This window comes from Neophocaena asiaeorientalis, unplaced genomic scaffold (genome assembly GCF_003031525.2).
Source record: "Neophocaena asiaeorientalis asiaeorientalis breed wild unplaced genomic scaffold, Neophocaena_asiaeorientalis_V1.1 scaffold4, whole genome shotgun sequence".
Lineage (NCBI taxonomy): Eukaryota > Metazoa > Chordata > Mammalia > Artiodactyla > Phocoenidae > Neophocaena > Neophocaena asiaeorientalis.
Window position 1 is genome coordinate 5,893,360 of NW_020173682.1, and position 20,049 is coordinate 5,913,408.

Below are 20,049 nucleotides of genomic sequence, written 5' to 3' on the forward strand. Positions count from 1 at the left end.
CCTGAGTCATGAGATTAAAATACTTTCCCTCTCTCTACTTTTAATAACAAACATGCCTAACTTCTGAAATCTTAAAGAAGAAAAAACTGTTTCCCTTTTGAAAGAAAAAGATGCACACAGATAATTTGAAACCACAATTCAGATTTTATTTCCTTAAAGATCTTTATTAAGCAGCCAAAAGTATTATTTTCACTTCCACCAACTTTTCTATCAGACCTCTAATTACCCCAGGAGAGGACAAGTGACTAGGTAATTTTGGAAAGAACAAACATACTAGGCTGTGATCTTTTCTTCTCTGGGAACCATCAGCCACTACGTGGAGAGGCCTGGCCCAGTAACTAAAAAACGTTATTTTTACACTCATCTAGCGAGTCTTCCTGGACGCCCACAATTTGTTCAGGAGGACCACAAGCTGGGCACTATATTTTTTTTAGCCTGGAAAAAAGGAAAACCTCTCATTTTTAGTTATTTGCCGGAAAGTCAGTTACTGGAGATATTAAGTGAAATGGGATTACAACCCAGGTCTTCTGTCTCAATATACAATATTCTTAAATTCCCTAACTTCAGTGCTTTAAACCATTGTTATTTTCTAAGAATTAAGCACAATTTCACTAATATAAAAAGTTAAATGTTCCAGGGAACATACTTTAAACATTCAGCCCTACAGAACTATATTATTTGTTTCATCTTAAGTAATTTCTCCCATCAAACATTCAATATCCCCCACTGGGACCAAATATAACCCTACTTTTTGTCTTGAGTTACAGAAGGAGAACGCAAACGCTTAAGTCTAAGAATTCCCAAAACACATCTAAAAATTCTCAAAACTTCAAAATTTGATGAAGAGCCTAAGAATTCTATGTGGCATTTAAATTTTATTCTGGGCAAGACAAGCCACTGGGAATAGAATATATTTAGTGAAATCTTCAAATTCAAATTTTATTTGAACTTAAAAATAAATGTATGTTACCCATATTGTCCAACTCGGACAAAATCTGACCTCAAAAGAACCTGAAGGTGCCCATAGTATGGAGACGGCACACAGATCTACAATCGTGGTGAAACCCATTTCCATATACAAGGATGAACAAGCTTCTCGCTGATGACACAGACGAAGACAGTCACTTCACGTCACTCTCTGTGTGCAGCTATCGTTCAGTTACTGGACTGAAACCCAGCGGGTCTCTCAGTGACCAGTGTAAATGGGGGTGGGGTCTCTTGTCAATCCACAGCATGAAATCTTACTTCTTCACCAACTCAACGGCATTAGAGCCATCACGGGGGAGTGATGGACACCTCCACGTGCACCGTTTCAAGAACAAAATGATGCACGTTACGAGGACAGACCCAACACAGAAAACCTTCTATGTTTCTATTTCTTTTAGTTTACCTATATAAAGGCTATGCACATAAATCTGTAAAGTAAACAAACTACAGGAATGAATCAAACATTCTATTGGTTCAGAGAAAGAAATTAATACTTACTTCCACTGGCAAACCCACTAGTGGCTGTTGCTTGCATCACCTCTCTTCTGTAATCCCTATCTTTTGGGAAGCTATTAACTGCCATCTTGTTTGCTTCTTTTTGTCTCTGTTCTCTAAAAATAAAAGATACACCCACAAAAATTACAAGACATACAATGAATCTACATTTAACACTTCTGGTCAAATGCTCAACGAAACTGTACGTGGAACATAAAAGAACAAGGCAGTAATATCATTCAACTGGTGTGGACACGGGACACAGCAGACAACATTAATGCTTCTCCCTCAACTGGTGTGGACACGGGACATAGCAGACAACATTAATGCTTCTCACTCAACTGGCGTGGACACGGGACATAGCAGACAACGTTAATGCTTCTCCCTCAACTGGTGTGGACACGGGACACAGCAGACAACGTTAATGCTTCTCACTCAACTGGTGTGGACACGGGACACAGCAGACAACATTAATGCTTCTCACTCAACTGGTGTGGACGTGGGACACAGCAGACAACATTAATGCTTCTCACTCAACTGGTGTGGACACGGCACACAGCAGACAACATTAATGCTTCTCACTGATGGCAATATTATACCAACTACTCACATGCCATTAACCCTACAACCAAATCTCTGTAATGAAAATTCTACATATATGAAGGAAACATATTATTGTCCTACAAGAATGATAAAGTTTTCTAATACAAATTATAGGGAAGATGTATGATAGATAACAGATTAATATAAATTTTTAAATTACATAAATACACTGACTGATCACAAGGCCCTTGTGGACAGCTGCTCGTCTGTCCTAGTTTTTTTGGTTTTGCTTTTTAAGGTGAAGAGAAATTATGGAAAACACAGACGATGGGCCAGCCACTGCAGTCAAGGAGTGACGAGCGTCACACTAAGAAGCCTAAGCTCAGAACGATTAGCACCAAGACGCTCGCCGGCGGGATCAACAGTGAGAGATACGGTTCACTTAAATGAGCAAATACCTTTCAAGCCACTCCTTTGGTTTCTCCCACTGTGAAACTTCTGTTCGACAGTTGTAGTAGTATTTTTTCCCAGAGGAGCTAATATGCTCAGACCAGTCATCGGCAGAATCATAAGGCTTAAAAACACATTTTAGAAAATTAGAACACGTTAATACAATTTAATCACTTGGTATGAAATATCAAGAGTGTCAATGGTTTTCAAGGCATACATATGGAAAAAGACTTGAGATGAAAGTCCCTGATCTAAGATGTCTAAGATGTAATTATCTGCATACATATCTTAGGAGACCCTAGTCTATGAAAACCTTCAAGGGGAACAATGGAAAACTCTGTAAAATATCAAATTAAACAGACTAGCAGGTTCAGTAGGCACAGGAAGAATGACACGAAACTAACATCATAGTGACTTCAGAAAAGCATTACAAAGCCCCCCATTACCACAGTTTTAATTGCTGAAATCTAGTCACATGGAGAAGCCACTCTCAACTGACTGATCTGATGGCATGAGAGTACATCAGTTCTAAACACTCTAAGGCACAAAAGTAATCACGAATAGTGTGACAGAGACAGCCTGCCTGTATTCACTGTTACTCAGTGGGAAAAAAGCACACACACAAAATCTTTAATGTAAACACAAAGCTAATTAAAAGCTACGGATTTGTTTCAACTTCAAAATCCATGAGATGGGTCAAGTATCAACTAAACCTTGTCTCACACAGTATATAGGGTCGGCAGCGTCGCTCATTTTCCCATAACTAAAACTGGTCTGTCTTCCGAAAGTTCTCAGATACAGTCTCTTGCTAGCAATTTCATAGGCCCTGTAAAATTACAATGAAGTAAGAAATATCTGAAAGGCCCAGTTCTCATGGAATCAATCTCAACAAAAGTAATGTTTAAGTGCCTGCAGCAGCCCCAGGAAATCTGGTAGAGCCCCAAGTACACTTGTCCATGAATTTAACTGTTTTCAAAGGAGCTTTGAGGCTAAAATGAAATAAGGTTATACTCTGGCAGCCCAACCTTCTTCTGGGCTCACCACAGAGCAGAGGAACACTATTTTAAAGCTTAAGGAAAGGGACTCTTATGTACCGCCTACCCAGCTTTCTTTAATCTACCACATAGGAGCAAGCTGAAAGAACTTACACGCTGTCCACAGGTCACAAAAGTAATCAGTGGCAGAAGAAAGGAGCAAAACTCAGGTTTCTGGACATCTATTATTTCCACTAAGTCAATACCAATTTTGGAAATGTCGTAAGAATTCTGAGGACAGTTGAAGAAACGATGCAGATTATGCTCTCAGGCTGGTGTCTCAAAATCATGAAGCTGCTGGAAATCAGCCCTGTGCTTCCAAACCTCTAAAGACCAGTGGAGAGTGAACTCTCAAGCCCTCTAGCTCCCAGGAGGCTTTGCCAGGCTGCAGGAAACCCAACCACAGAAGGCGGAATTCAAAGGCTCTTTTCCACCACCTACCACTCCCTACACCTACATTAGTATACGCCGGCTGAGCCCCTCTACGGAGGTATCTGCAAGATTTGGTTTGGGCAAGTGGCCACGTGGGGTTACTAGTTTGGTCTGGAGAGGCAGAAGGAGATTTGAGGCAGGGGAACAGAGGCCACCAGAGTGGAGCAGAGGGTCTAAGCCCGCGCCCCTCACAGCGGTGCCTGTGCCGGCTGTGGCCCGTCTGGAGAGAAGAGGAGCCCGCGGCACAGCGCACGCCGACACACTGCTTCCAGAGCCAAAGGCCCGCTTCCGGGACAGACACTGCCACCGCTCAGCTAGGCAGTGTGTTTGATGGCAGTTAACTTGCACTCTGGCACAACCTCCAGGACGGTTCAAAGTTCACAGCCCAGAACCCTGAAGAGCATAGGTTCACCAAACCCTAGGTTAGTACGAGTTAATGTCTTACTTAACAGAATGTGCTCCAGGTATAGCACTGCAATCACGTACTAGTAACTTAAGCTCATCTTCTCCACCCTACTTCTATCCTCAAAAAAAGGTTAAGGAAAAAACCTTTAAGTAACAGGGTAATGTTTTTAAATGCTGATATGCAACAGGAGGTGTTAAATTCCCTGCCCCCCCCGTTGTATTTTTTTCAGCCTTACTAAGGTATAACCGACAAATAAAATTGTAAGACATTTAAAGCGCACACAGTGACGATCTGACACCCACGTTCACTGGGAAAGGGTCTGCTCGTCTAGTTAATGATCACGTCTGTCTCGTCACCTCACTCACAGGCACTTCTTTTGGTTAGAACACTGACGCTCTACTCTCTTAGCAAATTTCCGTTACACAATACAGTGTCACCAACTATAGTCATCATGTTATATATTAGATTCTCAAGTTCCTTGATTAAAAAAAGGTATCTAAAATTAAGAATTAAACAAAAGTTTTGCGAACATTTCAAGTTTTCTAAATTAGGCTTGCTGTAGTTGCCAAGTGCTGCCCAGGAACCCTTGAGGGACCCCGAGATCATTCACAAAATCACAACTATTTTCATAAATAGTTTCATAAGTAATACTCAGATAATTTTGTCTTTTTCCTCCTCATTCTATCACAAGAACACAGGGGAGTTTTCTCAGAGGCTTTGTGGGAGATCTGATATCACAAAAGACTGAAGGTAGAACAACTATGAAATCCTATGTTTCTTCTCCCTACTCAGGCATTTAAAGAGATGCTCAACGTCTATTTTTCAAAGAAATAGAAAGTTATTTTTCAAAAAAATATATTACATGTGTTGACATGTAACAGCTTTACAATTTTTAAATTATCTTTCAAATTTATCAATTTTAATTTTTAATATGGTTACTCACGACGGAGTCCACATAAACAGAAGCTCTCAATTTTCATGAATATAGAGGCCCTGAGACTACGAAGCATGAATGGCTGCTCTCTAAGAATGGCACTCAATAGTTCCCGTAGCACCCGTCTACTCTTCAGTTCAAAATGACTTTTAGAACTTATATCAACGCTGCTTTTCTCTTCTTAAATAAAAAAGCATCTCCCTATTTACTCTCTCCAAAATACAGAGTTCCACCACTTCTTCTCAAAGTTAAACTATGGAAAATAAAGTGTTAATCTCAGAATTTCATTATGCACTGTTAATAAAGAATAGTTCATTAAATAACATCAAAGATGGCACTCACTGTAACAAAGAATTTCATGGAGTCCTAAGAGTTCTATGGTTAAGTAGAATATCTTCAGTCAAGACTGGTTACAGAGAATAGATCTGAAGAAGAACCTCCAACTTAAAACCTCCGGAAGATATTTAATTGATAACAGAAGATATTTAATTCATAACAAGGGGAGAGCTGGAGTATAAATGCAAAGTAACCTAGGACTGAATTTAAAGCACCTCCAGCAAATCAAAATTGGTAAACGATACTTAAGGGAAGATTCCAATTATAATGTCTTTAAAGGGAAATAAATTTCTGTTCCTAAATAAACAGATTTTCCGAATAAAGAGATCTCTTTAAAAAAAATCAGGAATATGCATAACATAATCTAAGGCGGCCTACATGATGTCTGTAAATCCTACCATGATTTGCATTAGGAAGCAGGAGGCGTTCAACAGGCTACATGTTTAAATTCAACGAGGTCTACCTGTCAATATCTTCATACTAAAAAACCAGGTAATTGCAACTCGACTTCCAACGGTTAACTTGATAACTGTAAATCGCCCATACAAACACGTATCTGTGTGCGTAACTCCAAAAAATACTGCTAGTGACTTTCAAAGACATATTTAAAGCTCAGAAAGCACAAAAAAAAACCCACTTTAAAAAAAAGCTACTCCGTACTTTAACCTGGGTTAAAATAATGTGCTGACCTGGGTTACCTGATATTCTTCCGTTCATCTCTTCTTTCATTATGAAAGTATTCATGAAAGGTGACCTTATGTTTTACTTTACTACTCAAAAACCGTCCATTGGAAGTGATTTTAGGACAAAGTCAGTTTACAAGTAACCTTCAGAGATGTTCAAAACCCAGGCTCTCAGGTAACATTAAATTATAGTTTGCAAAAATGTCATTCCCCCTGGGTACATTATGGTGAAAAAGACCACTACTTGAGGTTAATTATATACCCAGAGTTGAAATCTACAGAAAGGGGAACCCTGATTCTGAAAACACATGACATTTAATCCGTCTTCAGTTTCCACTCACACAGCGCAGTCCCCTGACACCCTTTAGAATTTGGATCTTTCAAACTTATCTGATGCCCATTATTTCTTCTTTCTGATTTCATTATGTCAATCCATTTCTTGAAAATCAAAATAATCAGAAACGGTTTTCCCTGAATAAGGAATTTTTTCCACCAAAACAATGTCCACATGGCCCGCCTCTGTCCTAATAGCAAATACCAAATCTAAATTGTCAGTAATAAAGGAAACGTTAGGTTAGTGCTAGCCTGTTAATTTAATGGGGCCATTTTTCACAAAAATAGAGATACGCATTGCAAAATGCTGAGTATATGTCTTAGTGAAAGTGATTCAGCATAAGCAGTGTGATGATAGCACCTGTGAAGGTTCATCAAGCTGTCGTCTCAGTCTCGATACCACCCTTTCTCTATTCTGTGATGCTAAGGCTGGGATAACGCCAATTACATTCTGTTTAGCCAGCTGGCTTCCTCTTAGATTCTGCCAATACCAGGCATTAGAGGAGGGCTGAAAGGCAGGAGGAAGAAGCCTTGCACTGCAGCGGGTTCCATTTTCCAGCTCTCAACCCAGAATCAGAACCAGCTTCGTCGTACCTCGCAGAGGTACCATCACCAACTGTGCAAGGCTCTTCCTCTGAGCAACTGGGTTCTGATAACCCCAACCTCCTCCTTTTGCTCCCAGCCATCAGGGGTAATCACTATATGTTCCTTTTCCTTTCCTGTATTTGAAATTCTCTATGCTAAAATAACCGGTATGAGTCCTGTTTTCCTAATTGGACCCTAAAAACTACTCTAAAATTTTTATGAAAATCGCTCATGTCTCGATTTTCTATGGAAATGTACTATCTACACTGATTCAACAAGAGACAAATAATAATAAACCCCAAGGGTTTTCAATACCGATTAAGGTATGATGATCACTTGAGTAACAAAGGCAATGTCTGCTGGATTCAACCTACACTTCTACAGCCTTCTAGTTGTTCTTCCTTCCTATAATGTATTTTCCTATCACGTTTTTAAAATTGCAAACATGGTACTTCACTGATTATACCCTTTAGTAGCTCTCCACTGCCTTTACATATAGTTCATATTCCCTGGAAAGGCAGAGAATGCTTTGTAATCCGGCCCCATTTCTCTCTGTAACCTGAGCCCCTGCCATTCTTCCACACCATCGAAATCCGTGTTCTGCAAACATGTGGTGTTATTTCATACTTCTACGTCTTTGTAGGTGCTGTTCCTTTTCACGCTACACAAATTCCAACCTCTTCCACTGCGTGGGTTAAAGTCAGTCTGTTGGCCAGCACACCTTCCTCATCCAGGCTGCAGCTCCCCTCTTGAGGGCTCCCCAGCAACATTAACATGCATCATTTTAATGGTTTACTTTTCAGTCTCCACCATAGGTCCAAAAGATCCTTTAAGATGGGCTACATTTTCTCAGTTCTATACATCAACAACCTAGCGTATGCCTGGGAAATTGAAACCTTATTTTTGAATGAATGTATTAAAACTTTTGTTTGAACCTTGACTCTAAAAAGTTCAACCTGCGTAATAGTTAACTTCATTAACAATTACTTCATTTTTAGAAATACCTACAATTCCTCACTGGGTTTCATGCCTTTCAGGAGAGGGACCTCTATGTCACTAGTGTCTTGTAGAGTATGTAATACAAGTAGACACTCAATAAATTTATAGAATTTTTTTAACAGAAGTTTATAGATTATGAAAAGCAGCAGCTCAAGTTAAGCCACAAGTTTCACAACCTAGAGTTCTGTGTATCTCAAATATCACAACGGTAAATTCTGCTCCACAGAGGAATGCAAACAATATTATTTCTTGGTGAAACAACACCACCATGGCATATTTGGACCACGCTCAGTTCGAATAATAAGGCCAGCTCATTAGTTCAAGTGCGTTAAGAAAAGATCAACTTTGATTTAAAAACAATTTTTTTTGCAATATATTCCAAAAACACAAAATTGGGCATGTTTATATACTTACTGCATCTGAAGTTTTGCTTGGATTACTGCTTGGATTAGAAGAATGTGAATTTGAACTATGAAGAGCACTGTGGTTGTGTGAATTTTCTTGGGGAGAGTAACTGGTCCCTTAAAAAATAAAAAGCAAAGTGAATTATAAGTCATATTTGATGTTTGCACTGGTTTCTATCATACTACAGATCACTGTATATCACTAACTCATCATTGCAAAACCTCATTTTTATCATTTCTAGCAACTTGTAGCTTTTTATAAAATAAAAGTTCTAATAAAGACACAACATACATAGAGAAAAAGGCAAAAAAATTCAACTGACAGAGAACTAGAAGTCACAGTTATCCAGTACGTTTTTGCAATTATTTTTCAACTTCTTAAACAGTTTCCACACTTGCTCTTTTAAGTTTTGCCGAATTTCAACTAAAACAGTACGAAGTTTTCACAAAGTTAAGTTTCAGGAAAGGTGCCTGCTTTCAAGATGATGAAGATGGCATCATATCTCCTCACTACAGGACCAACTCTTCCTAAAAACTGCTTAAAAGTAATTCATGAGTTTTATGAATAATCTACACGTCTCAGAGACCATCGGGGATGATGGTTTCTACTGTCTTAAGAAAAACCAAGATATAAATACCCACACTTGATTAACGATACAAAAAGGTCCACTACAAAAATCTAATTGTTAGTCCTTCAATTTCATTCCATGTATTTATTTTTCAGCATCAAGGTAACATAATTCAACTCCCCACACCCAAAAATGAGCTAGCAAGTGGTATGGAGGCTACAAGACAATGAACAAAAACTGCAAGTGGGAAGAGCACTTTAGATGGTTCAGTGGTCCTGGAAGTTAATTAGCAGTCAGAACCAGAGCTGTTATGAGAAGAAATGAATGAGAATTAACCATTTCAATCAACAGGAACAACTACAGGCCTACCTCTGTTTTACTGGGCTTTGCTTTATTGCGCTTCAGTTACTGGGTTTCTTACAAATCGAAGGTCTGCGGCAACCTTACATCTATCAGCGCCGTTTTTCCAACAGCACTGGCTCACCCCGCGTCTCTGTGTCGCAGTTTGGTAATTCTCGCGGTATTTCAAACTTGTTCGTGTTACTCTATTTGTTACAGCGATCCGTGGTGAGTGACCTTTGAGTTGCTACTGTAACTGTTCTGAAGCACCACCAACCACCTCCACTGCCCCGCCTCGGGCCACGCTCTTCCCTGAAGCACAGCAATGCTGAAATGAGGCCAGTTAATAACCCTGCAATGGCCTCTCAGTGCTCAGTGACAGAAAGAGTCACACGTCTCTCTCTCTGAGTGAAAAGCCAGACACGGTGAAGCTCAGTGAGGAAGGCTGGTCGAAAGCCAAGACGGGAAGCAAGCTGGGCCTCTTGCACCAAACAGTTAGCCAAGCTGTGAATGCGAGAGAAAAGTTCTAGAAGGAGAATAAGAAGTGCTGCTCCAGTGAACACATGGAAGAAAGAGCAACAGCCTTAACTGCTCATGTGGAGAAAGTTTTAGTGAGCTGGACAGAAGATCAAACCAGCCACAACATTCCCCTAGGCCAAAGCCTAGTCCAGAGCAAGGCCCCAACTCTCCTCAATTCTACGAAGGCTGAGAGAGGTGAGGAAGCTGCAGAGAAAAGTCTGAAGCTAGCAGAGGTTGGCTCATGAGGCTGAAGGAAAGAAACGGTCTCCATAACGTCAAAGTGCAAGGTGAAGCCACAAGTGCTGATGTAGAAGCTGCAGCAAGTCACCCAGGAGATCTAGCTAAGATCATTCATGAAGGTACCTACATTCAACACATTTCCAATGTAGACTGCAAGAGCCTTCTGTTTCATAGAGAGAAGTCAATGGCTGGCATCAAAGCTTCAAAGGACAGGCTGACTCTCTCAGGGGCTAAGGCAGCTGGTGACTTGAAGTTGAAGCCAATGCTCATCTACCATGTGAAAATCCCAGGGCCCTTAAGAACTCTATGCTAAATCTATCTACTCTGCCTGTGCTCTGTAAATGGAACAGCAAAGCCTGGATGACAGCCCATCAGTTTATAACATGGTTTACTGAATATGTTCAGCCCACTGCTGAGACCTACTGCTAAGAAAAAAAGATTCCTTTCAAAATATTACAGCTCACTGACAATGCACCTGGTCACCCAAGAACTCTGATGGAGATGGACAATAAGATTAAAGTTCTTTTCCTGCCTGCTAACACAACATCCATTCTTTAGCCTATGGCTCAAGGAGTAATTTCAAGCCTTATTATTTGAGAAATACATCTCATAAGGCTATAGTTGCCACAGACAGTGAGTCTTCTGACTGATCTAGGTAAAGTGAATTGAAAACCCTCTGGAAAGGATTCACCATTGTAGATGCCATTAAGAACATTCATGATTCACGGTAAGAGGTCAAAATATCAACATTCACAGGAGTTTGGAAGAAGCTGATTCCAACCCTCACGGATGACTTTGAGGGGTTCAAGACTTCGGTGGAGGAAGGAACTGCAGACGTGGTGGAAACAGCAAGAGAACTAGAAGTGGAGCTGAAGATGTGACTGAATTACTGCAATCTCATGATAAAACCTGAATGGATGAGGAACTGCTTCTCACGGATAAGCAAAGAAGGTGGTTTCTTGAGAGGGAATCTACTCCTCGTGAAGATGCTGTGAAGGTTGTTTGAAATGACAACAAAGGGTTTAGAATACTCAGTAAACTTAGTTGATAAAGCAGCAGCAGGGTTTGAGATCATGGATTCCAATTTTCAGAAACAGGGTTTTTTTTTTGTTTGTTTTAACATCTTTATGGGAGTATAATTGCTCTACAATGGTGTGTTAGTTTCTGCTTTATAACAAAGTGAATCAGTTATACATATACATATGTTCCCATATCTCTTCCCTCTTGCGTCTCCCAAGTTTACATTCCCACCAACAGTGCGAGGGCTCCCTTTTCTCCACACCCTCTCCAGCAATTACTGTTCGTAGACTTTTTGATGATGGCCCTTCTGACAGGTGTGAGGTGATACCTCACTGTAGTTTTGACTTGCATTTCTCTAATGATTAGTGATGCTGAGCATTCTTTCATATGTTTGTGGGCAATATGTATATCTTCTTTGGAGAAATGTCTATTTAGGTCTTCTGCCAGGGGCTTTTTTAATAGGGACTAGATTTCACATTCTATGAAACAGATTTATCTAGAACACTTAGCAAAACTAACAACTGTAACTTAAAAAAAAGAAATGAGGAGGAAAAGGAATTTAGAAGTGGATCAAGAAGTCTCTTCCATTAAAAAGATGGGGACTTCCCTGGTGGCGCCGTGGTTAAGAATCCACCTGCCAATGCAGGGGACACGGGTTCGATCCCTGCTCCGGGAGGATCCCACATGCTGTGGAGCAACTAAGCCCATGTGCCACAACTACTGAGCCCGCGTGCCGCAGCTACCGAAGCCTATGCACCTAGAGCCCGTGCTCCACAATGAGAAGCCCACGCACGGCAACAAAGAGTAGCCCCCGCTCTCCGCCAACTAGAGAAAGCCCGCGCGCAGTGACAAAGATCCAACACAGCCAAAAATAAATAAATTAAATAAATTTTTTTTAAAAAGACGGAAGTTAGGGGATGCACACAGAATAGAATGAACAAGCACTGTGAGCTCAGAATGAAGTCACGGCACGGCAAGAGCAAAGGCAATGACCAGGATTTCATCTTGGATGGGACCCAATTTACTGGGGAAACCAGAAGCAGATTCAGATCCAAAAACGCGAGTGATATGACTAAAGACAAAAGGGGGTTAAGTGCCCAGCAAATTGTAGCTGATACGAGAGAGGAAATTTCCCAGCAAGACCACTGCTTGAGATGCCTGACAGTTTCTTCATCATCTACTTACTTTTAAATTTATCTTGCTGGATGGTATGTATTTATGTAAAACACCCTAAACTTGTTTTTACTACAGTAGTCAATGAATTCTTCAATAAACACTGTAAGAATGAACACGACTGAAAGAAGAAATCAGTCAAGAATAAGCTCACGCATACAGGAAGGTTAGCACGGAAGCTGAGACTGCGGTCCTCAGAAAAGCCTGCTTGCAGAGTTGGTCCCTGGCTGGCACAGTGACTCTTCAGGAGGAAGAGCTGCCACAACAGTAACTGCCAAGAGTGGCTGACTGTGGCTAAGCTGTTGTGCAGATGATATGGTTTATGCTGAACACCTGCTTTCCTACTGGGAATCCAGACTTCTGGTGAAAACTAGGCAGAGATGCCTACCTAAGAACCCAAATCCAATAAAAACCTTGGGTACTAAATCTCTAATAAGCTTTCCTGGTGGACAACATTTCACCAGTGTTGTCACAATTCATTGCTGGAGGAATGAAGCGTCTGCTTGTGTGACTCCACTGGGGCAAGATTCTTAGAAGCTTTTTGCGCCTGGTGTCTTCCAGGTTTTGCCCCAGATGCCTTTTCCCTTTGCCGACTACATTTTGTATTCTTTCATGGTTCGTAAGTCATAGCCATGTTAATCAAGGTCCTATGACTCCTCTTAAGAGGATCACCAAACCTGGGGGGTGGTATGAGGACCCCATCACATTCAGTTACAAAGAAAAATCAATACTCCAAATTAGACTTTAAAGAAAATCTCTGCTCTATGGCAAAATTTGCACTTTTCAGATGTAACTCATGAATTTTTTTTTTTTAAATCAAGCTTTACAGCTGCATGCAAATAAAAAAGAAACAGTAATATGGACTACTAGCACACCATATACACTACGAGTTGAGATTTCCACGGAAATTTCCATAAATATGTTGGCAATGTTGAAGAAAAGGCCGATATTACTGACTGAAATGATCCCCAGAGTAGTTCACTGAGAAGCCTGAGTTAGATGCCCTGACATTTATTTGCATACGTTCTTGAGCAAGATGTAAGTCTATGAGATTAAAGTGCCACACAAAAGATTTCTTAGAAGACATGATAGGGAGAGCACTCTATAAGCCTAAGATTGATTAGAAATGAAATCTATTGATCTCTCATGAGGTTAAGATACAGGAATTCACTTTAGTGTTAGTCTTCATATCCATGAAAATTCAAAAAATTGACAAGCACCCAATTAATTAAGCTCTTAACCTCTGAAGAAATGACGTGTCTTCCACCAGCCTGAGAGATGTTATCGGATAGTTTTCAGGTCTACTCTCAGTGCTTTCAGAGGGCATGACGTAACAATTAGAAACCGTAAGCATCAAGGCACACTAGTATAAGACTTTATAATCAAGAGAAAAACGGCATCAGCTGTTAAGAGGAAAGTCATTTTCAGAAACGGGAGCTTTCTGAATGGGGACTAGACTCCACATTCTACGAAACAGATTTATCTAGAACACTTCGCAGAACTAACAACTGTTAACTTAAGAAAGAAGTGAGGAGGACTTCCTTCCCTGGCGGTCCAGTCGTTAGGACTCGGTGCCTTCACTGCTGAAGGCGCGGGTTCTATCCCTGGTCGTGGAACTGAGATCCCAGAAGCCACGAGGTGTGGCCAAAACAAAAGGAAAAAAAAAAGAAAAAAGAAGTGAGGGGCAAGAGTGAGATACAGATATTTTACTGCAAGACTAGGAATAAACTCACATTCCCAAGGAACCAAACGAAGTGAAAGGTGTTACAGGAAGCATGATGAAGCCGGCAACAGAGCTTTGGACCAGCGCCACAAGGATGCACTTAGAACTGCCAGCAGAGCAGCTCTGCCTCTGAGGATCAGGACCAGGATAAGCTGAACAAACGTACCTCTCCATTGAAAAAGCTACAGTTTATATTATCTTCCAAAGCACTGGGGCGGGGGGAAGGGAGGCATTAAAAGCACTGAGGCTTTTAATTTCTCCATGTAGTTCTTTCCAACATGAAGTAACATGCAAGCAGAAAACAAGGTCAGAGCAATGATGACGGTTATGATTTTCTACAGCCGTACCTTAAAGTGCTACGAAACAGTGCTTCTTTGAAAACTCCTATTTTATCTTAAAAACTCACATAAACTGTCATGTCCTGTCCCATGGTGGATGGATTTGTATGTTTCAGGATAAGAACAGGAGGGTTTGTTTTTTTTTTAAGTAGTAGTAGTAGTATAAGGTAGAGTCTAAAGCTGAGAGAAAGAATAAGTGATTTGAGGATGGTAACATATCCAAAGAAAAGCAGAGCCATGCATAAAACCTGAACTCAGATTTTCAATGCTAAATCCAGAGATTTACATACATATATGCTGGTGAGAGATCATCTCATAGATGCTGTTTGGCCCAACAAAGTAATGGAAGCAAAAACTGTTTCTATGTCTGGTGCCCTAAAAAAAATTATGCTTTCTTTACATTACCAAGAAAAAGGCTTGCTACTTTAAAGAAAAAGAAATTATCTCCTTGAGGGAAGTAGAAATTGTGGCTAAGTGGAATAAAATTGGTTTTAAGCAATACACATTTAAACCAACCTTAAAAAATTAAAGTTAAGACTGATGAAACAAGTTTTCAAGACTTCTAAGAAAGGGATACTACTGAGAATTACTTGGGGTCTTGCTTTTGGGAGGGGGCAAAAGGGGGGGCGGGGGGGGGGCGGTTTATGTTTATCCTTGCAACTTGATCGACCTACAGGAGTGGGCAAAGTTCTCCTGTCCCGAGCTCCAACCCAAGGCAGACATGAAAAGGAGATGTGGCAACAAGACTGGATGCTAGTATCACACGAGAACACAAGGATCCAACCTGCTGGGTGTGTGGTGCAGCCATACCACTTAAGTACTGTCTACGGCTACTTTTGCTCTTTTCACTGTGGCAATGACTATATGGACTGGAAGACTAGAATTTTTACTATCCAGCCCTTTAAGAAAGAGATTGCTCACGTGAAAGAATGCTCACTTCACTAATCATCAGAGACATGAAAATCAAAACTATAATGACATATCATCTCACACCAGTCAGAATAGCCATCATCAAAAAATCTAGAAAAAAATAAAAGAAACTAACAAAAACATAAAAAGTAAAATAAAAATAGAAAAAGTCTGTTGACTCCTGGACTGGACAATATTCATCTAAGACAGATAGTTAACATAACAATGTAAGATGCTGACTTCTTCCCTGACAGAATTTTCACTATTTAAAAGGCAGAATAATCCCTCCTACTTGTCACCCTCTAAACTTCAGAAGGTAGATCTTAAGGGTGAGAAGGATATAACCTAGAGTCTGAGAAAGATGGAGTCCTAAGAGAGTACTATGGGAAATGGACCCCAAAAATGTAGCAAAACTCACCTAACTCAGCAAGAAATGGGTATTAAGCAATTAGATTGCCCTCACATTTAGAAAAAGGGAACTTGGATATTAGGGGGCAAGTGGGAAGTATATACAATTCTATATAAACAAACAAGGCTGGGAAATGCAAGCAGCTTTTTTAAAGGTGAAACTAGTTTCCACTGTACTCAGGGGCAAAATACTACGGCATCTGTGTCCTTATTCAGAACAAGACAACCACTAGAATTCCCTACTACATCCTCAGACTCAGAAATTAAGTCTTAATGCCTTCTCCAAGAAACTGGAAAGAACACGTTAAGGTACACCTATAATGATAATGAAAGATTTCAAGTACATCCACCACCCCAAACTGCTATTCAAACTAACACAAGCAGGTAGCAGGCATGACTAAGGTTCAGTAGTGGACCTCGAACTTCAGTCTATTAAAAAATGTCGAATTCAAAGTTGAATTTCACAGAGATTGTGATTCACACTATACGAGACGGGACCTCAAGACCTGAATTATAAATAGGCGCTCCCTCTGTCAAAATGGTTTTGGTGGTCCGTATGCAGACTGCACTTTATTCCAAGTGTCCTCCTCTCATCACTTCAAACCAGAGACCACAAATATTTAAAAATAAAGGGATTTCACAAAGGATGTCATGTATCTGTAATGGGTATTTCCGCCATAACATAATAAATGTTTTCCTGAAAAACCTTAAACTCTGCAAAACTGCACACTTAAAGTTTTATGGGAAAAATAGGGTAGAAGCAAATCACTCGAAACTACGCAACTTTACCACAACCAGAGCACTAACAAAAACCTGAACAGCACAGGCAAGCAGCTCAGCATGGCTGCAGACTGCTTCAGGGGATATTAAATTGCTGGGGTTGAGAACATGGAAATGAAATTCTGAGCATTGAGGCTACAATCCAAATAGACAGAGAAGAAAAGTGCAACTTGCCACAGAGGGGGAGCCATGCAAGACGAGGGGAACAGACTTGAAATGTTCTTTAGGGGTCCTGCCTGTACAGCTAGTTGAGGGCTTTTTCTTTCTATTTGAAGGTTATAACCTTAACTCCTACTATTCTGATTTGCACTGCCTAGAAAAAAAAATTCATGTATGAACCAACACACAACTTCAGTTTATACTGATGCCATTCACCAACTGTATATGAGCTAACTGGTGGTGAAAAGCAAAAGTTGTAGCTAACCAGACTTTCTCCTGGGGAGAGGGGAAACACATAAGATGACGTGTCAACAATGGGCTGGCAACCTGACAGTCCCCTGTAGGTGAGTTACTCCCTACAGATCTGCACCATCCAAATGACAGCCACTGGCCTACACACAGCTAGTGAGCACATGACACGCAGCTCCTCTAAACTGAGATTTGCCATTATGTGTAAAATACACACTGGATTCAGAGACTTAGTACAAAAAGAGTGTAAAATAGCACATTAATACTTTATATTACATAATATATTGGGTTAAATAGTGTATTAGTAAAGTTAATTCCAGACATTGGCTACTAGAAAATTTTAAATCGCGTGCGTGGCTTGCTGGACGGCACTGCTCTAGACGAAGATGCCCACTGACACTTAGTGAGAGGCGGCCAGGGGTGACTACTGTGCACAGGACATTTCTCAAAGACCTGCTGCATATCTGAAAAAGCAGTTTCTAATCGGCTGAGCCCAGAGCCTGATTCTGCTTAAAACAACCGGCTGAATTTTGTAGGAGTGTAACTGTTGCACAAATTGTATTATACTTAGTTTTGTTTTGAACTTTTACCAAAATGTTCACCACTCAGAAAAATTTCATCACCAACAATGCCATACAATACACCTGCACTTGTATTTATTACAAAGAAACGGTATCAAGAAGACACCCTTGTTAAGAGCGTTAGGACCAAAAATAATTAAACTAGTAGAGATAAATGAAAGATAACAGCTCTCAATGACTTTCATTAATAAAGACTATTTTAAAAATAGTACTGCTGGGCTTCCCTGGTGGCACAGTGGTTAAGAATCCACCTGCCAACGCAGGGGCCACAGGTTCGAGCCGTGGTCCAGGAAGATCCCACATGCCGTGGAGCAACTAAGCCCGTGCGCCACAACTACTGAGCCCACCTGCCTAGAGCCCATGCTCCACAACAAGAGAAGCCACCGCAATGAGAAGCCAGCGCACTGCAATGAGGAGTAGCCCCCGCTCACCGCAGCTAGAGAAAGCCCGCGCGCAGCAACGAAGACCCAACGCAGCCAAAGATAAATAAAATAAATAAATTTATTTTAAAAAATAGTACTGCTATCCTGTATGTTTATTCCAAATGAACATGCTAAATATTTTCAGCAAGGTGATACAAACTACTTTGTGAAAATTACATTTAACATTATTTCCTTTGAAGCTGCCCGTATCTTTCCTACTCTTACATGTGCAGGTAGCATGTATTATTCATGCTTGTCTACAGGCTAGAAACGGGACATTTACAGAATACTTGAGAAGGTGCACATGCAACAAAGAACACTGAGTTGGCTCCCTTCCTCACATCATACACAAATATTCAAAATGAATCACAGAAATTAATGTAAGAGCAAAAACTGTAAAACTCCTAAAATACGGGTGTAAAATACTGCCAAAAAAACAAGCGAAAAGAAAAACAAATTAGACTTTGTCAAAATTAACAACTCTGTGCTTCAAGCTCTGTGTCAATGAGAAGACAATCCACAGAATGGGAGAACACATTTGCAAATCTTATGCAAAGGGCTTTTATCTGGTTCTACCAGTAGGAACTCTCACAACTCAATAAAAAAGAAAAACCAGACTTCAGAAGAGTGAAACAGGCTTTCTTGGTGGTCCAGTGGGTAAGACCTCGCGCTTCCACACGCAGGGGGCGCAGGTTCGATCCCTGGTCAGGGGAGTTCCGCATGCCACATGGTGCAGCCAAAAAAAAAAAGAGTGAAACATCCCAAATTTCCCCAAAGACGTACAAATGGCCAAAAGGTACATGAAAAAATGCTCAACAACATTAGCCGTTGCGGAAATGCAAATTAAACATGCAATGAGATACAACTTCACATCCATCAGGATAGCTACCATCAAAAAGACAGACTTGGGCTTCCCTGGTGGCACAGTGGTTGGGAGTCCGCCTGCCGATGCAGGGGACGCAGGTTCGTGCCCCGGTCCGGGAAGATCCCACATGCCGCGGAGCGGCTGGGCCCGTGAGCCATGGCCGCTGAGCCTGAGCGTCCGGAGCCTGTGCTCCGCAACGGGAGAGGTCGCAGCAGTGAGAGGCCCGCAACCCACCAAAAAAAAAAAAAAAGAAAGAAAAAAAAAAAACAGACAGGCTTAACAAGTGTTGATGAGGATGTAGAGAAACTGGAACCCTCCTACACACTGCTGCTGTGAATCCAAGCACTCAGCTGCTTTGGAAAACAGTCTGGCAGTTCCTGAAAAGGTTATACACGGAGTTCTCATATGACCCAGCAACTCTACCTCTAGGTACACGTCTCACAGAAATGAAAGCATGTGTCCACACATGTTCATTGCACACTGTTCGGAACAGCCAAGACACGGAAACAAACCAAATGTCCCACAAATGATTAACAAATGAGTAAAACATGGTATATCTATACTATGGAGTATTATTCAACAAAAAGGAACAAGTACTGCTACATGTTGTAACATGATGAACCTTGAAAATAGCACGCTAAGTGAAATAAGCCAGTAACAAGACTACAACAAGTCGCCTGCGCGTCCAGAGCCTGTGCTCCGCAACGGCAGAGGCCACAACAGTGAGAGGCCCGTGTACCGCCAAAAAAAAAAAAATAGGCCAACTACAGAGACAGAAGGGAGATGAATGGTTGCCTAGGGCCGCGGGCACAGGGGAGACGGGGAACAGTAAGAGCCACAGGGTTTCTGTTTGGACGACAAGAACATTCTACAACTGGCTGTGGTGACGGCTGCACAACTGAACTCCCGTACAGCTCACTGTACATGGGCGAACTGCACGGGATGCGAATTACACACCAATAAAAATGTTACCAAAAAAAAAGGCTACCACCCCTTACATGTGACTTTTACTTGTCTAGCTTATACAGAAGTCCGTCATCATTTCTCAAATTCTAATCCTATGAGATGTTTTCAATAAACAATCTTGCATGGTCACGTGAACCTGGAAAAAGCTGTATATGATACTGTCTTACG

The 20,049-nt window shown here is 40.9% G+C and overlaps 1 protein-coding gene across 5 annotated transcripts in view; it reads right to left on the bottom strand.

Annotated features, from left to right (window-relative positions):
- Positions 1-20,049, bottom strand: part of WAC (WW domain containing adaptor with coiled-coil) — an 81,006-nt gene that overhangs the window by 27,489 nt on the left and 33,468 nt on the right. For all 5 annotated transcript variants that reach the window (XM_024750035.1, XM_024750037.1, XM_024750036.1 and 2 more), the window contains exons 2-4: positions 8,632-8,738; positions 2,484-2,599; positions 1,486-1,598 (exon numbers count right to left, since the gene is read on the bottom strand). In XM_024750035.1, coding sequence (XP_024605803.1) covers positions 1,486-1,598; positions 2,484-2,599; positions 8,632-8,738 — 336 coding nt within the window. The remainder of the gene's footprint in view (positions 1-1,485; positions 1,599-2,483; positions 2,600-8,631; positions 8,739-20,049) is intronic.